Genomic DNA, 27,837 nt, shown 5'->3' on the forward strand with positions numbered 1-27,837 from the left:
GAGACTCAATATCAGCCATGGAAAGCTATGGCTAAGACCTAACTTATTTTCCAAATATGGGCTGCAGATTAAATGTCTCCACTCGCTTTATCTCTTTCAAACGCACCAATAACAACACGAGAGTGCTACCAAATATGGGGGCAATAAGCCACTTCAACAAATTAAATCGGGGGTTCTGGTCGCAGGATGTTGGTTTGCATGGTAAATGCTAGGATATACAACCACCTTATACACACACACAGACACGCACACACACAGGCTCATTCACACGGTCGTTAAGTCATTAAGCGACTTATTTATTGATGTCTGCCTCTGGAGCAAGTCAGCATGCCGGAGCATCCAGTGACCGCCTGTGTGAGCCTGCGCTGACCATATTAGTCTCTGTAACCAGGAGTGAGGCGTCCTCCAGTCACTCAGTATTGAAAGGAATACTGGAGGGTGATTGTCATGTGACAGGAAGCGGCGTTGTCGGCAGCATGAATTGGTCAGCCAAGTCAAAAATGAGAGGCTTCATAGATAGGACCATTCCTGAGAGGGCGGCTGTCAGAGGGGAGGGAGATATGGAGGTAAGAGAAGAGGGGGAGGGAAGCTCAGGGAAGGAAGAGAGAGGGAGAGGGAGAGAGAGAGAGAGAGGGCGGGTGGGGGGTTGTCATCGCTGGCTTATTGCAAACCCTGGAAGTTGAGAAGGAGGAAAAGAGAAAAATAAGTTGCTGCTGTTGGAAACAGCAGAGAGACAGGAGAGAGAAAGAGAGACGTGGGTTTGGATCTGCCAGTGTTTTCCCTCCCCTTCTCTCTCTTGCTGGGACTCCTAATTTGGGATTTGTTTAAAACCAGGACGGCGCCTTAAGAAGACTTTTCCTTGCTGGGTAAAAGGGAACCCTCGCTCCCCTCCCTGATCTGCTTCCCTCAAACGCACTAAAATGTCTGATTCCACTGTCAACGCTCACTTGGAAGGGATCATATCAGACTTCGAAGGTCAGTCGCTCCTCTTCTTCTCTGCAGGCTCTCTGTGAGGACCATTCCACATGTGGGAGTGAGACTGAGCAGATTCGCTGTGGTTGATTCCTCTTTGGATTTTCTTCTGGTGTGAGAGGAACACCTGGCACCCAGTTAACTCCTCTTCTCTTCTGGTCCCTTCATCTTCGTCCCCCCCAGTCCACAGATTCCCGCTGTCATCCCTCTCCTCCCACTCCCTGCTTCCTCTTTTCCTCTCTCAGCAGTTCGTCCATCCTCAGCCTGCCTCAGCTGCCGGTGGCGAGGGCAGGCTACCCCCTCTAGAGCTGTCTGTCTTTCTCTATCCTGTCTCTCTCAAACACATTAGGAATGCATCTGCACTTGTCCGCAGCTTCTCCTCTGTCAACACCACTTTGTTGGTGGTATGTATGGAGGAGCCCTTTGCCCCTTTCTCCAGAACAAATTGCATACAGAGAAGAAGAACAAGGAGATTTTTAGAATCAAGAATTAAATGCATGTGTCTCGGACTCATGCTTTAGACAGTGGTCCGTGACATGGAGCACCAATATGAAAGTGGATGGTTAGTCTTTGTGATGGTGATACCCCTCTGACACCCATGTGGAAGATGATAGATCATCCTCTGCTTCCCTGTAAGTACAGCATCTGACTCTAGTTAGTTTCAAAGGAAGTTCACTGAAACGAAAAACTTCAATATCTTTAATTCCTCAGGAGAAGGGTGAACAGTCAGAGGAAGTTTGAATTGAGAGCAAAGTAAAAACATATACTAGCAGTAAAGTACGCAAATGTCCACTAGTAAAGAATCCTGTAAAAGACGGTGATCCGGAATCATTCTCCCAAGTTATTTTTAACACTGACAAATCAACGCCGTTGAAAACATAACCTCCTCGGCGGAGCCATAGACAAGGAATGATACGCCTGTAAACCTGCACGAAGAGAATACATATTCAGTTTCACAAAGTTCATTAACAGCATCTGTAAAGGAGGAAGAAGATTAGAACAGCAACTGTGTCAAAGCCTTAAAAACACAGTAGCTTTGTAATAAATAAATCATATACAATGAGCAATGTTCCCGTTTAACAATACAAAAAAATGTAATGAGGAAGTGAATGACAGTTTATGATCTTATCATTAGCACCATGGCAACCTGTGAGCTAGCTAGTACCATGTGACAGATCACGAACATGTCAAATGCATTCCAAAAAAAAGTTTAATTTAAAGTTAAAGTTAAATAAACTTGTGGTATAGTTCTTATTCATATTTCAGCAAAGTATTTTGAGGTAAAAATGTTGGTGTTAGCACCACGGCAGCCAGCAAACTAGTATTAAGATAGTTACCAATACATACATTGTAAACACAAATGTTTTGTGGTGGAGTACAGTTACATGTTTTACTAAGAAAACAAAAGTAATGGTGCTGTTTTTTTCTCTACTACTGCACAGAGTTAGCCAAACAGCCACACCCATGCACACAGCTTCAGCTCCTTCTTATTTGAAATTGGCAAAAAAAAAGAGAACCCTCCCCTTGTTTTTGGAAGTGTTACTCGAAGGAACATCTGCACAGCCACTCGGGATGGGAATCATATGAGCTTTTTTTTCTGTGTGCAAAGTCATCGTTGTTGGAGTTTCGAAGTGTGAGGCTGTGACGCCAGCAAGAGAGGAACGGCAGACAGATTTTTTTTGCCCACGAGGCTGATGACCTCAGCTCTGACCCTTCTCTCCCCCTCAAACAGACACAGATCATTGACCGAGCCGCTGGGCCTTCCGCTCAGCAGACACACTTATTTATGCTCTGTCATTTCTGTACCGCTCACTGAGACGGATCTCTTTTGTGTAAACGTACAGCATTTCTCATGTCCCATGACATCTGCCATTTATTGATTCCTCTATCTGGATTAGGGCTCCGGCCATCTGCTCTCATGTCAGTCGATCTCTGGTGTGTTCTTTAAAGGGAAGAGAAGTCACTGGTCGAGAGAGAGGAAATTCCGCTAGAGCACTTTCTGCGGTGTGCAAAACTCTTAAAGAATAAATCTAAATTCGACTGTGATAAAGCGCCTTTCCTGGGATCCAAAACAGGTTTTTCCAAATTAGGGGTTTACACATCGAAACTTGGAGAGATTTAACAAGAGAATGCCATTAGGCGTGGCTGCAGATTTTATTTAAGTTGCCTTGATTTTATGATAGTGCTGTCCTTTACAACCGCATTTCGGGGGTCTGACAATGCCCCTAACTGATAATGTTTATGTTCTTGGAGATATCCTCCGGAGGGAAAGCGATGATAGCTGTCCTCAGGAGTCTCCAGCCTTATCAGCTTTATCAGCCTGCGCTACTCTCACCAGTAAAAACAGGTTTCCTGACGGCAACGCCAGCTGCAGTGGAGCCGCGGGGAAACACAAAGGCTTGTGGATCGACTTTGCAATGGGTTCAAAATTCTGCTTGTGTTATGGAAACTTGCGCTGACACTTTTCCAAACCTCAGTTATCAGCAGCAGTCGTGCTAAAGTGACACTTGGTTTTTAAGTTTGTGGGATTTCGCCTCTGGTTGAAGCATCGTGAATGTTCTTCAGTCTGAGCTGTCATCTTTTCAGTTAGCTAGTTAGCAAGTTAGCCTACTAGGCACAGCACTGAAGTCGCACACAGCTGCTTTGGCTTGAAGCTTTTAGCACAAGTAAAAGTGAAACATGGCAAAAATAGTGACAAAATTAAACAAACGTAACAAAAACACTGGGCTATACACCTTGTATTATAAAATCTTGAAGACAATTGCATGTTCTGAAACCAGATCCAGTCATTTTAGATACCGATAACCACCATCATGTGATGTCATCACCATGAGACAGCAGGCTGATTTTATTTACAAGGTTAATCTTTATGTGGAAAGCAATGTTTGATGAGTAGGGAAAATTGTTTTTTGATCATGAAAACATGAAGTGAAACATGAAAACGGTCCAAACACTGTGAAGAAAAAAAAAACGCAGACAAGCAAGTATAAAAACAACTGAAGAATATAGCGACTGGAGCGGTGCCTCTGCCTTTGAAAATTCAGAGGTTGTGTGAATGTGAGGGCATCTTTTACAACAACAAAAAAAAGATAAAAGTCCATTCTCACTGTCAAGCTACAGTACTTCCTGTACATGCTGCACTGGAGACCAGATCAGAAGCATCATGTGATTTTCTGGCAGTTTAATCACGTGTGGAAGCACAAAGTGCTAGCTCCTCCGTGTCTAATTGCATGTTAGTTGAAAAACATCATGCTTGGCTGCGAGGGCTTTCCTCTGTCAGCTCGCGAGCTTGTGGTGGCTTTTGAAACAGAAGAATGGCTGGTCTGAACCAGATGGTGCTTCAGTTTTAGATGAGGGCAATGGTAATGAGTTGCTGGCGGAAACTGACCTCTTAAATTTGACTTTATACGGTATTCTTGGAAGACTGTGCGACCGCAGAGTAGAACAGTAAGACAAAGAACATGTTAATACAGGAGAATGGGTTTTATTTATAGTCCGACTGGTCAGTTAAAGGCATACTGCTGGGTCTTGACAAGGAGTTCAGTCAATCCGAGGGTTTTGATGAGGCATTCACGCACTGTGAGAGGTTTTGAGGTTTTGGAGGAAGCCTGGGGATGTTGTGTGAAAGGCGAGGAAACACAAAGGGTGGGCTTCCTCAAGGGTTTAGAAGGAGATGACAGATACCGGCCGCAGTTGGACACGCATGTAAACACAGCCTGGTCAACAGTGTATTGCCCTTGGCCTGCTTGAGCTGCATTGCAGTATGACTTTGGAAATTGGGTCTGTTGACCTTTAGGATGTAATTTCTGCTTAATAATATGAAGAATATTAACTTTAATTGAGATTCAATGCCATTTAAATATGACTGAATGCTGCTTGATGCTTGTCAGGGAAAGTACCTTTAAGCACCCGCAAAAAATGTATGAATGCAATATTAAAAGAGAAACGGCATATGCTAAACATCATTTAATTGCACGTGACATGAGGTCAGACAAAGCAAATCGCTGTGTGTAAAGAGAACCGTCAACATCCCACTAATGACTATTGATTTAGAGAGAAGCGATGTTAGTGTAACATGACAACAATCGTTCTCTTCACCATGTGTTCAGGGCCACCTGATGTCAGGACCCTTATGTTTGCTTTTTTCTACAGCTGCTTTTCAATATATCTTCTTTGTGTCCGCCCAACATCATGTGAATTCATGGCTGAGCATAATACGATACAGAGAACACTGGCACCTCTGTCTTCCTATGAAAAAAAAAGCCTGAAGAAACGCTCATATTAAATTATATTATTTCATACGTGCGGCACAAAGAGCTTGTTGTGAGAGGATAACGTGATATCTGAAGGTTTTAGGAAGGCACAGTGAGAAGTATTGTTTTCACAGTGTGGCTCTGTGTAGTGCAAGAATTAATGGCCAAAAGTGACACGGCAAGTAAACACAGAGGAATTTGTTTTCTCTTGTAGAGCAGATAAACTGCTGAGTAAGCAGTAAACCATCCTTTTACAATGCAGACGGAGTGGCATTTTGGTTGAGCATTTCCTGTTGGAGTTTCTGCGTGTGATGAAGCAGCGTGTGCTGGTCATTTGTACGGGCCGGGGTAGGAAACCTCCCACGACAATCTTGCTATCATTCCTTCATCCTTCGTCAGGTCACAGGGGAGCAGTTCCGCCGCTGATTACCAAACTTTCCTTTCCCCGAGCCAGTTCAGATATTCCGAAATCCATTCAACTTGTCACGGTTGTCACGGGTCACTAATCGGAACAGTATTATGAGCCTAAATAAAAATTACAACTGGAGTATAGTTTTTATTTCCATGTCAACTGAAGTGCCTTATTCAGCTATGATTTCTTGACTGCTTGAGTCCAGAATTGAGGAAAAAGAATAAATAATAAAACCAGGTACAAATGTTCATTATAAACAGCTGGAGTCTTTCTATCTAAAAAGTACCGACGGAAATAACATCAAAACTCTCCTTTTGACTGAAAGACATCGCAGTTCAAAAAAGCAAAACAAAGTAAATAAGAATTAATGAAATGGCTGTTTCTCAGTGGAGCCTCTGGCCAGGGACTTCCAGGAAAAGGGTCTTCTCTCTTGCCGTTTTTGGATCCTCTTTTACTCAGGCCAGACGCCCACACAGGCCTGGGTGTTTATCTGGGACACAGGCCGTGGTGCCCCTGGAGTTTCTTCCTTGAAGCCAAATGGGGAACAAGGAGGTGTCACATCTGCGATAGAGCAACACATGGTTTACAGAAAAATAATACCAATGAAATAGCAAGTCAAAATATACCATGAGCTACTCTTGGCAAACTGCTGAAACTTTTCTGAGCAGCACTGAATAGACTCAAACACAATGGTCTAAGTCCTTCACATGTCCCCAAACACTCCGATAATGAGAGCAGAATTTAGATTTTATTTAAAAATATTCATGCTCCTATTAACTCTAGCTAAGTATGTGAGTTGACTCAAGACCAATATCTCATTATGTCTTGAATTACCACCGATTTTTGCTCAACGTGGCCGAGAATAGTAATTTAATGGATACATTGAATTGATTTCAACTTAGCATTCCCAGTATATGATCGTCACAGTGACAGATTTTACAATAAAACATGTGGTAAAATTGTGTTTCAAAATTAGACTATCATATTTTATTCTGGTTTATTTTGTCGTCCCGTTATTATTGCATCATCGCCCACCTGTCAATCATCACTCGTGAAGGGCGTGGTCAGCTCTTGCCCCTCAGCTGCAGGTGTGTTGGCAAAAGACCCGGATGATCGTTGGACTTGTTCAGCCAAACGTGTTTTGACGGGGTTTTCAGTCTTTCGAAATATATTTGAGGCGTTTTTAAACTTCAATTGAGCATAGCATTTGGTTTCTGCTTGCTTTTTACCCAACAAACGAGATGCTAACCACGTATGTGAAACGTGTCAAATCTGGTAAGAGATCCTCGACATTGGTATTGGAATTGCAAATAATATTGATCTTAAATATTTTTTTACCCCTCAAATAATCGATGTTTCTTTATCTGTTGACGCATTTTTTGTGAGTGAATTTCTCATTGTGTTGGACGCATTTTCTTGTAATCGAATTAACACCGCTTCCTTTTGGGAGTTTAATGTTGTTAGTTTCTGTCTCCTGTATTAACTAACCTGGGAAATATGAGGTAAAAATTACTGAAATGTACCCGTTTCGCTGTATTATTCGGCGGTGAAGAGGGAGGGATATTTTGCTGGAATAAATATATATGTATATGATTCCACCTTTTACGTCTGATGTTCAAATGTTGCTATAACAAACGATTTGTTATATCACTTTTCATCTTATTTTTGGTTTTATTATGAATGATGTATGACGACTAATATCTGTAACTTCATCTGAAATGGATCTTTTGTGTTTTCCAGCGCTGAAACGTTCATTTGAAGTGGAAGAGTCTGATTCAGCAGCACACCCATCTCCCCTGTCCCGTCGGACCACCAACCCCCTGCGTTCATCTACGTCTTCCACGTCCAGCCAGAGAAGTTTTGATTCAAACTCCCGCAACTCCGACTACTCCTCCACCAGATCGTCACCCTCCGAGTCCTCCAATCCTCGATCTCCAAAGACAGGGATGAGACGCTTGGAGCTGTCGGGGGTCCGCAACACGGAGGTGCCCTCAGCTCGGCGCACGGAAATCTCCATCGAAGTTTCCTCCAAGCAGATCGATAACTCGCCCAGCGCTGGGATCGCACGCTTCGGCCTCAAACGACCCGAGGTCAGCTTAGCATCGAGGACTGCCGCGCTCGACGGCTCCTCCAACTCCATCCCGTCACACAGGCGAGCAGAACTAACACGGTCAAATGAGCCGCCTGCTCCACCCAAGAGAGTGGATTCCCAGGCTGCCTCAAACTTAGTTTCTAGGATACCAGAGCCCCCTCAGAGAAGAGCAGAGCCGCCCTCACCCAGCCTAAGCCCAGTTGAGGGTATGAGGAGACCAGAGATGCCAGTTTTCAGACAGCCTGATGGTTTGGTGATGGGGAGTGGAGCGGAGAACAACAATGGTAACCACCCACCTCCACCCAGTGCTCCTTTACCTTCCCTGACAGACAGCCGGGTGCAGTCTCCTGTGTCAGAACTCCCGACAACCCGGCCCACAGAGAGTGAGTACAGCCTCTTACCATTTCTGCTTTTCTCTTAAAATCCTTTTCTCGTTTGAATGCAAGAAACAATGTACCAATGTCAGTAGCTAGCTAATCTGTACTTTTGTTTTTCAATAAAATCCTGTATGTGACCTCAATGCAAATTAAACATACAACCTTCTGAGTTTTACAGTTATATAAGGTCAACAGAAAAACTAATTTATAATTAGGTTTACATGGTCCTGTTTGATGTATTTTCAGGCTTCTCAAATACAAGTGAACAACCTTTAGTGGTGGCCCCTTTTCAAAACGTTTTGACCTCTGAGTTTATTAAATGGTTTGATGCCTTTGTCTCAGTACTTCTGTGGGTGCTCGATATTGAAAGTCAGGATTAAAGTAATGACAGCCAGAAGGAACACAGAGACCAAGTCTTGTGACAATGTTTGTTTCTGCTCTGTGAATGTAGGTCATTGAGTGTGATGAAGATGCCAGGACTAGTCCCACAGATGGAAATAAGAACGCTGGCTTACAGTGGAGGGAGGCTTCTAGACATAATCTTTTGGTGTCATTTATGACTTATTTAAGTTTGAACCTACACTTAAAATGTTTTTCTCTCCTCAGAATAGTTTTCACAGACACTGAAGTGTTTCGTTTTTTTGCCAAACAAAATATGAGATACTGTGTTGTAAAAGACCAGCTTAACATTGTGTTAAGTTGGTGGAGGATTGATTTATTTGTGGGTGATATTAAACTCATTTGCACGAAGAGGCAGTAAGCAAACATTGAGCTGATCCAGTAGCCCTCTAATGAAGTGGGTGCTTTTCTGTGGTCCCTGTCTGGTTACTATCTGTGTTCTGCAAGCTTTAGATTATGCCAGTTAGAAATGTTTCCTTCATTGAGAGGACCGTGAGTTTGAGGACCCTTGTTTGAAATAGTGGATATGACAAAAGCTGTTCCTTTGTAACTGAGCTTGGGGAGCTTGTGATTTGGCTCCATCTTCTGGACTCATGGGGTACATTGCGCTGTTCTGTGTTTTTATTTGGTCTTATCTAGGCATAATGGATGTTTATTGTGCGTGAGATCACAGAGTTGACCTGTGATATGATTCTAGTTGGACTGTGACGTGATTTCAAACACATTACTGAACGCCATATAGCACAACAACAATCGATGATACTATCAGTCTAGACCAGGGGCCACATACTATGACTGTTGTGAAATCTGACTCAAGGAGAGGACAGAGAAAACGTTATTACACCATGACAATACGTGTTTAAAATGTTGTTTGATCATATATTTTCTTATGTTAAGTTCATGTTTTCAATACCTTGTATTTTGAGGGGCAAGAACCAGTGTTAAAATGAGATTAAAACTGATCACTGTTCGAAGATGGTGACTGTCACCCCCATCTAGTGAGTTGGAAAAGTAACTGGAGTTGAATGGGGCCTTATCTGTCCACTTTTGTATTTAATGATTCAGTGTGAGTGGGTGTGGAGACACGACACACATGTGAGGACAGCTGTGTCTGCATGTTGCTCTTGATTCTTGTTGTGTGGTAATCAGGCGTGGGCCGCTACGAAGGGATACATTCCAAATATTCATGCCATAAATCACTTTATACAAAAATAGAAAGCCTTCGACTGCCATTTTTAAAACACTCCTTGTGCTCCTTGCATCTCCGCTCTGATACAAGAGGTGAGAATCAGGTAGCGTAAAGTAAGGTGGATTAAGTTTAGACTTTTGGCTCACCTTTGCACCAAAAAGCAGGAGTGACATGGAGTGACACAGATAGGAGGTAAATAACAGTTGAATAAATAAAGCAAACCTCGCAGTAAAAAAGCAGGACAAAGGTCAAAGGCAAAAGTTACTTTTCACTTGATTTTTTTAAGCAGCTTTAATAGACTAGCTTTTAATGAAGTCACTTATTTTGACATATATTATGTCCCATAATGCACTTTGACAGGTTATTCAGTCACTTACATGTCAGTCACTTACATGGGGTGACATGTCAACACCTGATGTCACCCCCTATTCTCTCCCACGCTTTGGATAAACCGACAATCTTTGTTGAAAATACAGATTATTATTTCATTTAAAATGCTCTTTCACGCAATGAAATCATTTCCTGCGCTTATTTGATGTGTCGTCTACAGGGTTTTTTAATGATGAGTCAGTGTCTCATGAGGTCTTGTGCTCGGCTTTTGATTACGCAGCTGCAGTTTTTCTCTGCTACACAAAGGCCTTTTTAAAAAACAGTGCGTGTCACAATGGTAAGATCTGTCAGTTTAGTTGTGCATGAAACATAGTGTAGGTAATATTCAGAACACCATAAACGAAAAGTTGTTGAAAATATTTTATTTCTTCTTATTTATTCATCAGTGCAATGTTTTTTTTACATCTTAAAAATTGTGTTTCCACAGACTTACCAGACAAATGACCAACAATATAGAAACAAAAGCAATTATCAGTGCAAAAATAAAGAGAATTTCAAATATACATGCTTGCCTACTCACAGTTGATCAAAACATTAGAAAAAAAGGTGAACCTTGTTGTTGTCCCGGCTTCATGTCTGATTGTTCGGCAATGAATGATTGATGTCTCGCATCACACACACTGTTCAGTGCATTACAGCAGAGGACCATCTATTGATGCAGCATGTATCACTGCCAGCAGGGGGAGCAAGCCTTGGCAAGTCCATCCATTATGAATCGAGCCTGGACTCCTGTGGCAATGGTCATACTTGAATGATACTCTAAAATGGTGACGACGTTTTCGCAGTCAGTTTGTGTGAAATTGGTCACCCACTGCCACTTCCAAAACTCGTATTCATTTGTAGCTTTGTCGGCACTTGTGTAGAATCCAACCCAGGCCTTGTTGAAGAGTGACCTCCACTCGCGTAAGGATGGTTGGATGTAGATGCGCGCACAGGCCTTACCGTCTTTCACAAAGAGCTGCAGACTTGCATCGTAGCCTGAGATGTGGACACTCCCAGGACTTGTGAACGCTGGTCCTCTGGAGATCTCCTCATCTGGCGACTTCCAGAAACACAACACTGTCCTTGCCTTGTGGAGCCGAGCGTGAAGGCCCTCGTTTAGAGCTACGCTGGTGTCGCAAGAACCATCTTTGGTTCCTATTGACTTTTTGAAACATGACTCGGTTTCTCCTTCTTTGTAAAGCACAACCATTACATCCTCCTGCAGACGATGGCGAGGAACATTCCGCCACTTGATTCTGGCTTTTCCATTTCCTCCTGTGGTCACCTTGAGTTCAATGCTGTCTTGAACCAAATGTTGCTGCCACGATGCTGGCATGCGATTGTTGTAGTTACGTGATGAATGGCCTGGATGGTCATGATAGTATGATCCAGAGTCTGGAATGTTGACCACGAAATCCTTTTTCTTTTTTTTCTGTGGCTGGTTGTTCTTCCGGACCGAGTACTTTTTCTCGATCACAATGTAGAGGAACAATCCGAGGATGGCCAACTTCCCCCATTTCATTTTAATGCTCTTGAGTTCATAGTCGCTGATGTCATCCTGGAAGTCGTCTCTGAGCTCAGACAAGGTGCTGGTTTGGTCTTCCACAGAAAACTCTCTGATCTCCCTTAAAAGGTTTGTGGTGATCTGATAAGTGTAGTTTTCATCATAGCTTGTACTTGCGTGTTGTCGTCCGAAATGTTGCGTGAGATAAACTTCATCAATAATCTGTTGATTTTGTCTCCGATTGTTGGACTCCCTTACCCTGAAGACGATCCGGTCTTGGTTCCCGAATGCTCTGAACTCGGGTGGTGGGTTGATGACGTAACTGGGAAAATCGCTGATTTCATTTTGATTCGCGAGGTTGCCTACAGTGACGTAGCGGTACCGAGCGTTTCCTTGAGGCAGAGTGTTCAAAATTCCCTCAAAGTTTCCATAGTGATGCGAGCCATATTCGCCAAGGTCAAAAGTCAGATATATGACGTCGTTGTTACTGATGTCGATGACATTGGCGAACCAGTGGAGCAGCAGGAGGCTGTGTTTGGGGACTGAGCTGCCGAAGTCCAGCTTCTTTAGTTGCTTGATTGAATTCAGCTTTTGGACTGCTGAGACCGAGCTGAGCGCTGCCAGCAGAGCCAGCGAGGTAAACAACTCCCGTCCAAAAACTGCCATCCTGGGAAGATATTCAAATCAGCACTCACGTAAAAGGACATAAAACACAGTAAAGTGTTGAAAGTAAAGCCAGAGCTTACCTGCCTTCTCACTCTTCTCTTCCTGTCTCTGCTGTGCTTCTGTTAGTGTGCGAGTGTGCTGGCAACTTATACCCGCCCCAAGTTCTGTTTCTCTGGAAATGGAACCCGGAAATGCTGAAGCTCTACATCACTATCGAAGCTCCACATCAGCTCTAGTCTGTGCGATTACATCAGAAAGAGAATCCTGAGGTTAGAGTGAGACCTTAATGTGACTTTAAAGCCATTCTTCTTCCTTTTTTTCTCCTCCGCCCCTTCCTCCTCCCCTCCCTGCTCCTCCTCCCCTGCAGCTCTCACTGAGGGAGAACAGAAACTGAAACTTATTTCGTTGATCTTGATTCCCTTTCATTTTAGAAGTAACAAAACCTTTTATTATGTTGTTTACTTACATTATACTGTTAAAAAAATTGGGGTCACTTAAAAATTGTCAATATTTTCTTTAAATAAATGTATTTCTATTACAGTCCAGACATTACCAACGTGGTAAATGACTATTTGAGATGGACACAGCTGATTTTTAAATCCAATATCTTCATTGTGCTACAGAAACCATTTTCATACGGCCTGTTGTCCTAATGGTATATTGTGTTAACCAAACAAGTCAAAAGGCAAATGAAAAAGACTAAACTAGTGTGCAGAATATAGAAGCTAGTTGAGGACCTGGAGCATCAGCATCTATGCTAAACACAAGCAGACAATTGTATTTGTTTCCAAACTTGTCGATGCGTTGACTAGATTTTCTCTTGACTACTGAACCTCCATCAGTAACCAGCAGGGGGTAGTGTCACACTAGCTGCCGTCCTTGCAAGTGCTTGTAGAGAGGTTTAGAGTCCTGTTCCCCCATCAAGAGGAGTATTTACAAGTGATTGAGCAGTTCCCCTGTAGCCACGATTGTATGCTGCCAGGCCTGGCTGAATTTGTGCTTCATAATAAAAGCTGTCAAATACTATGAGTCTGACTGTTCCCATTTACCCAGGCTCTCTCACTGCCCCTCTTATTTTTCCATGCCGATTCCGATCATCCATCTATGTCTTGAAGTTCCTTGGGGAGCCACATGGAATGCTGCTGTCAAAACTCACCGTTGTCCATCTGCCAATGCATGACAACATGTTGGCTCTTTGTGGCCCCGGTAACCCCCCACACTGGCTTCCTCCATACAGAACCGTTCTCCTCTCAAAGCAGATATTTTCCACCGAGGAGTCTCTGTTACTAGCAACAGCACAGAAACTCAGCAGCCTGCCAATGTTTTGAATCCGTTTAAACAAATGATCGTTGGCTCACTCGGTGGGTGCAGGCAACATGGTTTGTTTATGTCTCCATTTCAGATGTGCCTCATATCTGTATAAACTCAACCACCAGTGAGGTGTTGGTGGCGCTGTTACGAGGATGTCACAGTCAGGTCTTTCGAGTCTTTAAGGCGTACAGGTGAATCTACAGAAAAAAGTGTGTTATTACTCTCCCCTGGCTCTGGAGACAGCTGTTTTCTCTCCTCTCTAATCCTAAGTACACATGCTTCGTATGATGACCCGGAATTAGTCCTCACTAACTTCAGGAGACACCAGAAGTGATGATGTTGCATCAGCAAATATGAGTTTGAGTCCAAATGAAACCCGGGGCAGTCTAGAAGAGCTGTCTCTCTTCCTCTTTGTGTTTTTGGCTCATTTTCTTTTTCCTTATTTTGTTGCCTTTCATTTTTCTTATTTCCTCACTTTCTTTCATTTTGTTTCCCCTTTTAATTTGCTGTCTATCTTTCTTCTACTCTTTTGGTTGTACCAGTTTTACTTTTCAATTTTGCTTTCTGTTTCCATTCTCTTTGCTTGTCATTCTTCCATGGTTCTATTCTGTTGACTCTTTCTGTAGTCATTTTTCAGTCATTTTCTTCTCATTCTTTCCTTCCTTGTGTCTTCTATCTCTTTTATCACCTTATCTATTTCTTCCTTCGATTTTGTTCAGTGTTTTTTTTTCTTGGATTGTTTCCTCTTTTCATTCTTCTTTTCCCTCGAGACTTTTTTCCTGTCCTCATTTTCCTTTTGTTTCTGCTTTTACTTTTCATTCTTCCTGTTTGTCTTTTGTTTTCATTCCTGTGCTCTGTGGACCATTTCTTTTGCAACGTTTGATTTTTCTGTAGCTTTTCCTTTCTTTTTCATTTATTCTTTCTTTCTAACATATTTTTGTTTTCCTTGTTGCAGTTGTTTCCTAGTTATTTTTCTTCTACTTTTCATTTGTTTCTATACCCCCATTCTTCATCTTCTTCCTATTCTGTCCATCCTGTTTCTCATCTCCCCTTTTAGGGAAAAAATGTCTGAAAATAAATGGTCAAACAAGTTGTCAGACAGGCTGTCTTGGATCCATGATTGCCCACTATAATACAGTCATTGAAATATATGTGTTCTCCTGTGAAAATGTTTGATTGTTATGCTTATTTTGTTGCCAAACATGGATTCCATTCAGAAAAATCCGCTGACAGGCGAACAAAAAAGGTATTTAGTCCATAGGGATTCCATATCTCCCGATGCTGTGGGATAGGAATGAGTGGGATGTGATGAATGTGCAGCCCAAGGAGCAGACTACGGGGTCAGGACAGGTAATTGGGGTTGTAAATTCTCCCTGGTGCTCTGGTGAGGGATCATCAGGTCCCAACGATGACTGTCTGAGTCTTTAACGTAGAAAACAATCCAGTGCTCTGACCTGCATGATGAATTTCATATAGCTGAAGGAAGTGGGTGTCTCCCTTTTTTCTCTAGTGCTTTGGGTCACATGACAAGTTTGGGTGGGAGGGGCAGGCAAAAGCTTCCAGAGCTTCCAGAGTTTTTGGCCTCTCACTTGAGTGCTTCACTTCGACAGAGGACAAGTCCCACACATACACACGTCACTAACGGTGAGTGTTCTGCTTTGTGTCTGAGTGCGTCTGCCTGTTTGCAATAACAGAAGCTGATGGGACGTTTTGTGTGTAGTCTGACCAGAATGTGTTTCAGTACTGCAGTGTCTCTGTCTGTCATGGAAATCTGAGCTTTTTTCAGTCTGTGTCGTGGATGACTTAATGAATTGAAAGTAACAATTTTTTGTCAAAAAATGGAACCTGGAAAATTCCACATTTTCCATGTGGTGCACTGGAATTGTTGAGGTGTGATTCACCAGCAGATGATGTTTAAAACTGTATTTGAGGATGGTCTATTCAACATCTCAGTAGCTTCCTGCTTTCTGCCAAGTGCCATCTTCACCTTTCAAAGTCAGCCACCCCTGGTCTGGCTCACACACATTCTTACACTCACACAGCTATTAAAAGGAGCCCTATTGTGGCCTGAGCGCTTTGCCAGGCGAGAACAGATCATGGCCTTTCCCCAGTGTCTGGTAGGACGTCCAAAAGGTCAAGCTTCTGTATATTGGCCGCTTTTTGCGTCGTTCAGTGATTGTTGAATGTGAAATTTTGTATCGTCTTTTGTGGAGTTCCACTGTGCAAGTCAAACGCAAAATATTTCAGAAATGTAACCGGAGAATCGATAAGATTTTCATCCCCATAGCTCAACAGGCTGTACATTCTCTGCATATCTTCTGCAGTGTGGATGACGATTGGCTCTGTTTCGTATTTAATCGTTTCAGTCCAAAAAAAACCAAAACATCCAGAGGAATGTGAGCAGAGCATTCATCGTTGAGTTGTAATTAGACACAGTGGTGTTTAGACCATAGATTCCTATTGTAGTTCCAGGCATGGGGTGCTTGTTGTGTTGTAGTGCTGTGGCTAAAAATAGTTGCATTGTTGGATATGCCACATGCTACAGTCCTGGAGATACCACCTGGCTGCTCACACGTCACATTTCAAGCTTGGAGGATTCCTTTCCTGTCTTAAAATGGGATCTGACTCTTTGGATGGCTCAACTTGCTGAAGAGTCCCTGCTTAAAAGTGGTTCATTTTGCTTCAGAGCTTGTCAATGCGTTGCGCTTTTAGTATTTTCTCTTTGGTTCGAGAGCACGGGGACTAAGTTTACTTGACCACACAACCATTCCCCATTTTGGGAACCCTTTGTTACCCTCAAATAGCTTGAGGTCAAGGGCTAAAATACAGATCAAAGATACAAAAATGGCTTTCCCTCAGTGGGTGGTTTGGGCATCGGCAGCTATACACAGATGCAACTCTTGCATCTTGCATAAATTATTGTCATTGCGAGTTCATGCACTCCATGTAGTCAGGCACTATAAGACATGGCAAACGAGTGACTGAATAGCCTCTAGTCTGACAATCTGGTTGCTTGTCAGTCGACACATGTACAAAATATGCCTAGATCTTTGAACCCTTCTTTAAGGTTTGGGTATGCATGAGGTCAGAGGTTGGATTCTTGAGCCTCTGGCGTCATAGATCCACGTTTGCCATCAGCCAACCATTAAACTGATACACTATGACCTGTGCTCTTGAGATAAAAAGATCTGCCGGCAGTGCTACCGCAACCTATTGCCATTAACAACTTCAGCAAATTGAAAATAATGGCAGGCTGACATATTACGACAAGTGAGATTCCGATGACTTCATGACCTCGGAAGTTTTACTTTCTGCTGCCAGTTATTGTGCATCTTTACAGAACACTTAAGATTTTAGCTCTTAGGTCGAGGCCCATTGGTTTCTTTGACCACATGTAGATGAACACAAGTAATGTGAAGCTCTGAGCTCTTGTATTGTCTCCATCTGGAATGGTTGAACAGAATGTGTTTTGCTGATGTTGGTCCTTTTGTACACTTAAAAAAGGGGTCGTACTACAACTGGTGCCGTTGCCCTATTGTTCTTTATATTTATCACAATCATGCTCTTCAACAGCTCCAACCCGTATGTGATGTCTCACTCAAACACGCTGTTGACGTCCATCTGCGAACTAGTGTTTACAAGCTCGTCACCTCCTCTAATTAGTGACCAGTCTCCAGCATTGGGTAAACTGATGAGCTTTTTAAAAGGCCGTAGAGGTCAAAGGGCGCGCACCTCTGCAAAACCAACTAATGGGAAGTCTGGGAACTGGGCCTCGCTCCACAAACATTCTGGCTTTAATAACAAAGCAGATGATGTTTGCACAGTCACCACTTCAATTTCCTTTCTTTATTGACGGATTCACTGTAAGGGTGGGAAAATTGTTTTGCATGTTTTGGTTATGTACCGCCCCTGGGTCTTTTATAAACACGGCTGAAATCTAACTGAGATGTTCTATATGCTAAGGCCTTGTACTCCTCCCTCACAATATAGGAAGCAGCCCTCCCAGGGGATTTATATGACATTATTAAAATGTTTACACACTTCTAAAAGTGGGTCAGACGCTCAGCAAATGTAACCGAAAAGCTTTTTGTCTTCTCTGGGAATGTAATTAGAGACAATAGAGCAGATGTTTCTTTTTAAAAACGACTCATAAAAGACTCAAGGATTGAAACGACTCTTTTAGAAGTTCAGTCTACTGATTTTACAAGAGGCTTCAGGTGACAGAACGTTGGCCCAACCTGCCGGGTGTGTAGGTTAGAACGTGAAACAGAAGTGCAACTATCTCACGGAAAATGATCCTGTATAAATGCATTTGCAGCAGGATTGCTTGTGACCACTTGTCTAACTCATCATTGCTCTGAAACTTTTGGAGTGATTCATCTTTTTGTTTTTTTTTTGCAAAAGTAGTAATAGATTTTGACTCTAACTTTTCAACCCCACCTGGGAACACAACCCTTGACCTGTGAGCCAGTTTTTCACGATCAACACCCTGGACAGGCAGGGCATGACTCGGCTCCACTGCCCACAAATCCAGAAACCAAGTTGACAAATGCATTGATCTGTGTCGTTTTCATGTTTTCCTAAAGAAATGAAATGAGCATGGACACGTTTAACTGGATCCAGCTGCGCTTGTGTCCGATTTCAGCGGCCTGTGGTGAGGAATGAAACAAGCAGAAACAGAATAAATCTTGATTCTGGTGTGAACTGTTTCTCTCCTTTCTCCACTCCACCGTTTCCTCTGACCTTTTCTCTGATTCATGTTCTGTACTTCCCCTGCCTCCATCCACCTCTTCTCATCATTGTCTTCTCTTTTCTTCCCCTTTTCTGTTGGCTTGTTTTTACATTCGCCTGCCATCGTATAAAAGAATAAGGACGATTTATGCACTTGGAAACCTGAGAAATAATTCTTGAGTGCTGGCGATTGGAAGCAGAATAGCAAGAATGAGTCATCCACCTCTTTCCAAATTCTCAATTCAATTCTTATTCTCGGAAAGAAAAGGGAATTATTTCAGTCTTGCCATCTTTTTGCCGAACTACAGAGTCACCAACAGTGTAGACGAAATAGCGATCGACCTCTCTCATGTTAGTGGCATCTATTAACCTGACACAGGGCTCTTATAAACACTAGACACACTAATGCAGTTTTCACTATTCCAAATTGTAATCACGGTGTCTTTTTAGGGAGGACAAAAGATGTTCCTCCGTTCCTGGTGTGTCTTGTCTCCAAAAAGGTTCTCTGCCAGGCCTAGGATTGTTCAAACACATGTCCAGCCTCTTTAAACATGTTAGTGCTTGAGCAGTCGGAATTGTTAGCAGAGAAAAGACCTAAAAGTTTGCTAAAGTTTATAGTGCTAAAAACCTGTTCCCTATTGTAGTTTCATTTAATATAATAAATAATCATAATAATGTTCTCCAATTTATCAAAGTAGAAGCTACAGAAGACTAAACTCTTTATGTCTTAAACAGCATTTTAGTAAAAAAAAAACTTTCTTACCTACTGTACAAAGTCCCTTTCATGACTTTCCCACACCATCGACCAAGAACATTTGAAATCCTTTTATGTTTTGTTTTTTTGCCAAGTAATTTGGTCTTTGACACAACTTCGACTGTGGCCACTGGGCAGCAGCATTCATCATTTGTTATTTAGAAAGCCTTTCTTCTCTGTGGGAAAGAACCATTTAGGTTTCAGGACATCTGTAAATCTTTGTCTTCTTGAGCGCGTGCCATTTTTATAGTCTGCTCTGCTCCACACTTGCTCTGAACATGAGTCGGACCCAGGAAGGGCAGTTTTCAGTTCAACAGAAGCTAGTTAAAATAGTGTACTTGACAAATGGTACTTCTTTAATCTGACATTCAAGTTACTAAATATGAGATTTGCAGTACAGGTTTGTGATTTCAAGTTTTTTTTATGGCAAATCCAGAGCGAGTAGAGGATAATCATGACTGGGAGGGGTACTTCTTCACCTGCAGATGTGTTTATATTGCACTCCTTCAGTTGTTTATTTCGGCAGGATCGTGATTCCTGCTAGAAACAGTGTGCCAACTGGTGACTGCGGACAACTGAATGTATTGAGTAAAGAAAATAGTTTCATCCTTTGTTAGCCTTTCTGGTCGCCACTTTCCAGCTCATCTTTAGCTTGTAATGTACACAAGCATGTTTTGAAAGGTAATATCTAAACATTCTGAAACATACACTTTGGTAAATTCAAAAGACTTGTTGATTTTGGAAATGCAACACCATGTTGGGTGACAGTTCTTGTTGCTAAAGAAGGGTTGCTAGCTTTGCTTTGACAAGGCAAATGCTGTGGCCTGTGCGCTAGTTCAAATCGTGTATCTTGTTCAGGTGAGTTGTTTTGGTTAAGTGCCTTTGATGTTGACAGACTTCAGGTGAGACTTGCTTGTCAATGGGCGATCGCCTCCAGCCACTGTTTCTGCTATGTACACAAGGCTGTAAAAGAAATATGACAAAGAACCGTCAACACATGCTGGGAATGATAAACACAGGCATCTTTGTTGTCTGCAGTGATGCAGGGTGTATAGAGGGAGGGAGACAAATTGATCCCAAATATGGGTTTTGAGATGAAAGCCAGGTGGATGGAAGGAGGAACAGAGTGAAAATAGCGTGTAACGTCTTAGACGCTGGTGCAGATAAGACAGAATCGTAGTGTTGATGGAGGAAAGGGCGATGCTGAGAGAAGAGGAGATTATCAGCTGAGGGAGGGGTAGGGACGTCCTTGAGGGCAAAAAGTCAGTGCGAGTTGCTGACTGACCGCTGGAACAGGATGAGGAAGTGGTGTAGGAGGCCAGCAGAGCTTCCATAGGTGGGTCTCCATGACACACACACACACACAATGGAGCTCATTATTAAACAGCGTGTTGGTTTTGAACTCCTGAGTTGAGTTTCCACAGTGATGTTTTTCTGCACCGAACTACTTCCATTAATCAGTGCAGTAAATTGGGATTTCTTTGAGTCTCACCAGTGCAGCAGGGTTTGTGCCCGGACCGATCTAATAGCCTATAAATCTTTGTCTTGTACGTGTGTGTGTGTGTGCGGAGGGGCCAGGTGGAGAGCGTGGACTGTGTCAGTGGACGAATGCACAACAACCAAAACATCTTTTTCTGTGCGTGTATTGCTGAGCAGCTTGTGTTCCTGCAGTGTCTCCTGTCTGTCTAAATGGCACCGCAACACTCTGCAAAGCAAAGAGCGGGGAAAAGGAGGCCCCTGTGTATAACCCCAACATGTACATTCTTTACCTTGACAAGCGAAAGGCTGCACCAGCCTTCTCCTGGAGCTCATTTGTGAGCTCCAATCGAATAAAAGTGGAATATTTATCTCCTGATTGGACACAGAGCCCTGCATTCCTCGGCTGGATGTTGGAGTAATCGCTAAAAAAACAAACTGCTGAGATACATTTCTGCCAAGTTGCGAAGCAGGATAATGTTACAGAGTATATTTTCAGTTTCCTCTCGGCCAACTGGGCTTGGATGAGTCGAAATATTCCCTCTGACTGGGAGTAAGTTGGAAGCTGTTTGCGCTAGAATAACGGACGGATCATTAGGCAGGTAGCAAAATAATCAGATGAGGAGCAGCAGTTTGGGTCTTCGTCTATATTTGGCAAGAGGCGGCTAGCTGCGGTTGAACTATGACCCCGTGCTGAATGGCTCTTCTCTGTTTGTCCAAGCAGGGCCAGAGGTGATTCCCAGCTACAGCAGCAGCGCCATGACGGAGACGGTGATGTCAGACTCTGCGCTGTCCTCGGCCATGGGTGGTCTGTACGGGGACAGGTCCGGTGGCCCCGTGGTGGACTTCAGTTATGTCGGCATTGACGCCATTCTGGAACAGATGAGGAGGAAGGCCATGAAGCAGGGCTTTGAACTCAACATCATGGTCGTGGGTAAGTGGAACACCTGAATATTTAATGATGTGTTGCTGATTTAATAAACCACACATGCATTCCACACAGTTGTGTGAACTCACTTGCACACAGCAGCTCCAAGCTGTCACCCAGCGTGTTTCCAGTAAATATCTGAACTGGTTGAACTGCTGTAGAAGATGTAGAAGTTATGACAGGGAGAGGGAGATTTCTTCAGGGCGTGTCCCAGACACCTTTTTGTATATGCTGTATATACTCAGGATACACAAAGGTCCCTCTTTTATCGTGTTTCAACAGATGATGTCACCTTTTACCTGTTTTAATAGGCAGGTACACAAGCAGCGAGACTTTCACCTCCACTTATCCCGGATCCCTGTGATGAGATGCGTAATAAATTAAGAGTTAATCATACACACACCCCTCTGAGTAGACAGACCACCTTCTAACTGCCTCCACCCGACTGTATCTCTTTGTCGCGACAGTCGGTTTCATCCTCAAATGAAGGTGCTGAAGTGGCAGCCTCAGGGTTTGAGGTGAAGTCTGAGCACGGGATGTGATTTTGAACTTGTGTGGTTTCACATGAGGCGAGGTGGAAATTCTGCCTCTCTGAGAAGAGCATTACAGGAGGAAACGCTCAAGTGGATGACTGGGTTGGTGTCTTCACCCAAATCACCACATATAGGTCTTTATTTTGAGCTAATCTGCACTCCAGTTGCAAGAGATTGTTAAAGTTACTTTGAGGCAGGATGGAAAACAGCCTCTCTGTCTTTACCTTTGATTTAAAGCATGAACTAATTCTAATATGGAGAAACTTCACTCCACAGTCACATTTTGTTCACCTATGTTGTATTTACAATTTCAGTTTTGTTTTTTTAGCAGTGCTACATATAAAAGAAAACTTAAATGTAATTTTTTAGTTATTATAAGTTGACTTTGTGATAGTATCCTAAATAGATGAACGAGTAAATAGATGAATGAGTGAGTCTCTATTGAGTCTCCATTTCTCTGTGCGTCTTTCCCGTCCTGTTCTCCCTCCAGCCTTGGACACATCATTGCCTCTCTTTTCTGACTACAGATTAATAATAAATCTCATTAACAATGACCTTGTGAGTGAGTGATGTTTTAATCCAAATTCTATCCATTAGTGAGCTGAACTAGGTTTGATGCCAGGAAGCTACATTGTTGTTTCACTTCATCTGCTCTGTGATTAAAAGGCAGTAAAACTGAATGAGGTTTACTGGTCGAGTAAGGCGCTCTTCGCTCATGTTCCACTGTTGTTCCAAGCCTAGCGCTGTGCTGTGTGGCTGCACTAAGCTGTTGCTTCTGCTCTCAGGACAAAGCGGTCTGGGCAAGTCCACATTGATGAACACGCTGTTCAAATCTAAAGTCAGCCGCAAGTCTGCCATGGCCATGGCCCAGGAGAAGATCCCCAAGACCATCGAGATCAAGTCCATCAGTCACGGTAGCACATTCTTCTTCACTTGTGTCACCTTTGCCTTCTAAATGGGTCACGTCATCAGACCAACCCTTTCCTCTTTACATCACAGCACAGGAGCTAATAGGCCTGTAGTGATGATAGTGTTTCAGTGATGTAGTGCTAGGATGTATTCATTCATCCAGTCCTGCTGCACAAACATTTGATGGTTCTGACAGAGACCCACTGGAAACACGGTGATTCATCTCCGACACACATGCTTGTCTTCGTGATGTCAACATGGCTGTCAGAGTGCTGCAGGTCCCATTCAGATTGACAGTCTATTTATGAAGATGTTTTCCTGTCAGTTTCCATTCAGATTACAACTTTAATCATGTTAACTGTGGAATCCATGCAGCCGCTGATGATAATTGAAATCTTGTGTTCAGACATCGAGGAGAAGGGCGTGAGGATGAAGCTGACGGTGATTGACACGCCAGGTTTTGGAGACCAGATCAACAACGAGAACTGGTGGGTTCGATGAAATATTTGCCTTGAAATGAGCCTCGGTTTCGAACCTTTCTAACCCCGTACACTCTGTTTTCCTTCCTTTCTGTCCTCCCCTTCAGCTGGCAGCCCATCATGAAGTTTATTAATGACCAGTACGAGGCCTATCTGCAAGAGGAAATCAACATTAACAGGAAGAAACGGATCCCAGACTCCAGAGTCCACTGCTGCATATATTTTATCCCCCCGACTGGACACTGGTAGGAACCTAGAACTCACCAGACACACTGGCTCCAGAGGGACGGGAATGCATCGAGATGTTCTGTGCACATCCGTTTACACAAGTGTAACAAGAGACACCAACTCTTAAGCAGAACAATGTTCCATGTTCTCTCATTTTTACTGACATTCACATCTGGCTCTGATCGCCCTCCCTCCTCCGACAGGGAATATTGGGGGATGGTGCACAGTCTCGTGGCCATCAAGTGATAAATTCACTCTAAAAGCATTTTTCCAAATGTTTAAAGCAGCTGTTGACCATCAAGAGCCAAAGTTGACAGCAGATCAGCAGCAGTGTCGGTGGCTTGTCTGTCCTGGCCTGTGTCAGCGTGGGGAGGGGGCTGGTGTGAAATGCCCCGGTGCCCCGTCCAGTTATGTTTCATGTTGATCCAACACTGCAGATGTCATGCAGGCAGCTGCTCAGGATTTGCCTTAAAAAGCCTGATGGTGCAAAGCTAAGCTACAACAAGACAGACAACATGTCTGGCTGCATATGGAACTGACTTTGAGAATGACCTGAAGTAAGTGCAGAGGACGGTTTGACTGAAGCAGCTTATGTTGAGGTCGGCTCGTCTGCCCGCTGTTGGATAGTCAGAGAACTTACTCTGGAATAGATAGTTGACGTAACGTCTCCTGTGTGTTTGCTGTCATTGTCCCGGCAGTCTGCGACCTCTGGATGTAGAGTTCATGAGACGTCTCAGCAAGGTTGTCAACATCGTCCCGGTCATCGCCAAGGCCGACACGCTCACGCTAGAGGAGAGGGACTTCTTCAAGAAGAAGGTGAGGAGTGTGACGTGACTGTGATGCTGGAGCTTTTCATGCTTTTCACAGTGACGTGTTACAGTAACTGCAGCTTCATGGAGGGTCTCATTTAAAGATAAATAATCAGTGTTAAACACAGAAACTGTTTTTTGTTTCTGAGGGATTGTTTAAGCCATTCATGAACACATGGGAGAACAGGTGGCCTTGCTCCTGGTGAGCTTCCGCTGTTTGTAAACAGACAATTAATCCACAAATTTAAAGTCGATTAGAAGGTAGATTACCGTTAATCCCCTGCCCCACTCCCAGCATCGCTCACATTTAAGACCGTTTGTTCTCTGCAGTCGACATTAATCACAGCCGCCGGAGTAATCCTGCCATGAAACTCTTGTTTTCATTCGTTCAAAGTTGCTTAAAGAGTGTTGTTGCTGCCCCCCAGATCAGAGAAGAGCTGCGAGCCAACGGGATTGACGTTTACCCGCAGAAGGAATTTGATGAAGACGCGGAGGACAGAATGATCAATGAGAAGATCAGGGTGAGACTGGTGACACCTCAGCAGGAACGCCTGCTCGCGCCGCATAGTATGACTGTATTACTTGTAAATCAATGCAGCTCTATTTTGGATTCAATCGCACTGTTGCAGTGCGTTATGGCGCTAGTAGTTGTTTGACTTTCCATTCATATCATGAAACGGCCTCAATGTCATTATGTCACGTGTTTTTAAAGTAAACGGGGATATTCTTCTACGGTGACATCATGTCCGACACGGACAGCCCAGTGTTTTGGTGGAATTTCCGACAGTATTATTTGGATGACTAGTACTTCTAACAGCAGCTAGAACTGATCTATCCACATCTATCTCCCTGCTCCCTCAGGAGATGATCCCGTTTGCTGTGGTGGGCAGCGACCAGGAGTACCAGGTCAACGGCCGCAGGCTGCTGGGCAGGAAAACAAAGTGGGGAACCATCGAAGGTGAAACATCCGCCCCGACCGTCCACTAGCGCAGTGATTTTCCCTTTCTATCTGGACACACAAAGTGCTTCTGTCGAAAAGACAAATGGTTCAAACGGTCTATAAAACAGAGCTTTGTTAAGAGTTCAGACTGTGCGTCAGCGACCGATTCACTTCCAGCAGACAGCACACAGCTGGCTCACACGCCGGTCCTTGTCCTGATGGTGCGACCGTACACCACCGAAACATGTCAACCATTAAGCACGTGAAGAATACAGACAGCGAAAAGTGGTGGCAGTGATGCTCAGAATCTGATTTGAAGTTTGCGTCAATCAGTCGGTTTTGTGGTTTGCCGCAGGCCATTGTGCTTAGCTGCATGTTTTCTGGAGATGTTTCATCTCACTTGCATGAACAGTGATCAGGCGCTTCATCTGCTGTCATGTACAGGAAGTTCAATTTCCTTTGCTGCACCCTGTAACTTCAAGCAATCACTTAGCAGGATGTTCATGTATCTTAGTGTGGTTTGCTTTATTTCATCACAAGGTCACTGTGGATGTAGACGTTCATAGACAGGAATGTGAACGTCTGTCAGTGATCGCCAACTCCCCCTTGTGGACGTTTGACTAAATGACTGCCTTTAAAAATCTAATAAACCTTTTCTGTGTCCTCTAGTGGAGAACATTGCCCACTGTGAGTTTGCTTATTTACGGGATCTCCTCATCAGGTGAGTCAAAACAACATGTTTATATATATATATATATCCAAAATGTATCTTTTTTGTAAATAGAATTGTTTGAGAGCCTCATTGTAATTTATTTAATTAATACATTTAAGTGCATAACAGATTATTTTTGAGGGTCCAGTTTTTTTCCCTTCTCATATCTCACATCTAATAAATTTGTTTACTCTTTTTACTTGGTTCCCATGTGTCTTACATTTTTTCTTCAATATATTGCCTCTGAAATTAGTACTTTTTTTTCTTCTCCATGATTTGTCAGCGAGAGGCCATGTATTTCTAGTAAACAAAAAAAAAGCAACTGATAATGTGTAATCTTGCGATGAGGCTGGTGTGATTTACTGTAGCTGATTTTACGTGCTTATCTCTTTCAGAACTCACATGCAGAACATCAAGGACATCACCAGCAGCATCCACTATGAAATGTACCGCGTGAGACGCCTCAATGAGAGCAACACGGCGGTGACTCACGCCAACGGGCTCCCAGAGCATCACCTCGTGGCTCACGAGATGTAGACATCCGTCCCAGCGTAGAACCTCAACACAGTGTAATAAACCTGGTATTTGGAGACACTAAGAGACTGACTGCACCACTCCAGTCCCAGAGGAGGAGAAGACTTTCAGAGGGACTGTTTTAGGATGATTTTAGCAGCTGAATGGACTGTTTACCGTTTGTTGTCTCTTTAAAACAAACACTACCCTCTCACTATCAGGAGAGTGAAGAGAAGTTTGATTCCTCAGTTGCTCTTAGCCGCTGCCTGCCTTAACTTCTTTCTAAGAATTGAATGCTGGTGCCAAATTGAATCATCATGTTTGTTAAATTTCTTTAGCCCATCTGCGTCGCTGCAACAGCTTTACAAGTTTACTTTTCAATTTGACGTCTGATGGTTGGGAAGATGCCGGGCAGCACTTTACCAACACTTAAAGAAGCACATGGTTTTGTTTTTTTATATTCAATTATTTAGTTCTGATCCACAGATAATTCCCATCTAGAAATACCTTAAAGAGTGGCTTAAATATTTATGCAATTTAAAATGTGAACTTATTTTCATACATGTGGTCCATTTATTCACACGTTGTATGAGGCTGGGCTGGTTTTATTTATTGGAGATTTGGCAACCACATTGGCCGCGGAGGAATGCAAATCCTTTATTTACTAAATTCAACACCCTTTCCTTTTTACAAAGACAGACGTTTAAAGAGAGCCTCGATTTGATTCTGTTCGTCACATATTAGCCTGCAACTTTGTCACTTATATCATTTCTTTATGTGGTCACTGTCGTTCTGTCCAATATATCTGTGTTCTGATGGATTTTTGTACTTGTTATTGATAACAAATTTTACCGGTATATTAAAGAAATAAAGGTTACAGTTGTATATACTTACTTTGTATGTTTGTGTTCCAGGAAGCCATTCATTTTAATGCCAAGTGTGCTTTTGTATAACTAACCACAGGAAATCCAGATCGCTTCCACGTTTAATTGCAGGTGCAACTCACGTCCTGGAGAAGTTTAATTACGACGTCATTACGGTTTCCCTTGATTGCCCCTTCGATTCAATCCAGCTACCTGCGCTGCGCGGCCGCAGCTCGGCTGTAATCAAAAGCACAAAAGCAGATTTCTTCAATTCCACAGCCGCAAATGCCAGTTGCTCCGGAAGCGACCAACAAAGGAAAATTAATAAATCCTCTTTAAAGAGTTGAGAAAATTGGTCCATAATTATGTGAAAGAGTTAATGAAGGCTGTCCACATATTTATATATTTTAAATTA

The 27,837-nt window shown here is 43.1% G+C and overlaps 2 protein-coding genes across 7 annotated transcripts in view; one reads left to right on the forward strand and one right to left on the reverse strand.

Moving 5' to 3' along the window:
• The window catches only part of LOC128750802 (septin-9-like), a 44,803-nt gene extending 17,016 nt beyond the window's left edge, over positions 1-27,787 (forward strand). For 2 of the 5 annotated variants that reach the window (XM_053851315.1, XM_053851319.1), the window contains 10 exons: positions 7,378-8,112; positions 21,233-21,442; positions 22,755-22,883; positions 23,285-23,366; positions 23,465-23,602; positions 24,284-24,401; positions 24,820-24,915; positions 25,256-25,352; positions 26,004-26,055; positions 26,442-27,787. In XM_053851315.1, coding sequence (XP_053707290.1) covers positions 7,378-8,112; positions 21,233-21,442; positions 22,755-22,883; positions 23,285-23,366; positions 23,465-23,602; positions 24,284-24,401; positions 24,820-24,915; positions 25,256-25,352; positions 26,004-26,055; positions 26,442-26,583 — 1,799 coding nt within the window. In that variant the 3' untranslated portion in view covers positions 26,584-27,787. Of the gene's footprint in view, positions 1-683; positions 976-6,738; positions 6,913-7,377; positions 8,113-15,055; positions 15,192-21,232; positions 21,443-22,754; positions 22,884-23,284; positions 23,367-23,464; positions 23,603-24,283; positions 24,402-24,819; positions 24,916-25,255; positions 25,353-26,003; positions 26,056-26,441 lie in introns of those variants that run through there. The other 3 variants (XM_053851316.1, XM_053851317.1, XM_053851320.1) reach the window with 3 other exon arrangements.
• Positions 10,437-12,531, reverse strand: LOC128750803 (uncharacterized). Of its 2 annotated transcripts, none has more exons than XM_053851322.1 (2): positions 12,321-12,531; positions 10,437-12,237 (listed from the first exon to the last, which is right to left on the reverse strand). In XM_053851322.1, the coding sequence occupies exon 2, from the start codon at positions 12,234-12,236 to the stop codon at positions 10,752-10,754; it is 1,485 nt and encodes a 494-aa protein (XP_053707297.1). In that variant the 5' UTR covers position 12,237; positions 12,321-12,531; the 3' UTR covers positions 10,437-10,751. The 2 variants fall into 2 exon arrangements, with proteins under 2 accessions (XP_053707297.1, XP_053707296.1); XM_053851321.1 differs by having other exon boundaries at positions 12,317-12,530.
• Positions 27,788-27,837: the final 50 nt, after the last annotated feature.

This window comes from Synchiropus splendidus, chromosome 19 (assembly GCF_027744825.2).
Source record: "Synchiropus splendidus isolate RoL2022-P1 chromosome 19, RoL_Sspl_1.0, whole genome shotgun sequence".
In the NCBI taxonomy this organism is placed as follows: Eukaryota; Metazoa; Chordata; class Actinopteri; order Syngnathiformes; family Callionymidae; genus Synchiropus; species Synchiropus splendidus.

Excerpts from the sequence above, each read along its gene's own strand:
- LOC128750803 (XM_053851322.1), bottom strand. The coding sequence starts at position 12,236 with ATGGCAGTTTTTGGACGGGAGTTGTTTACCTCGCTGGCTCTGCTGGCA.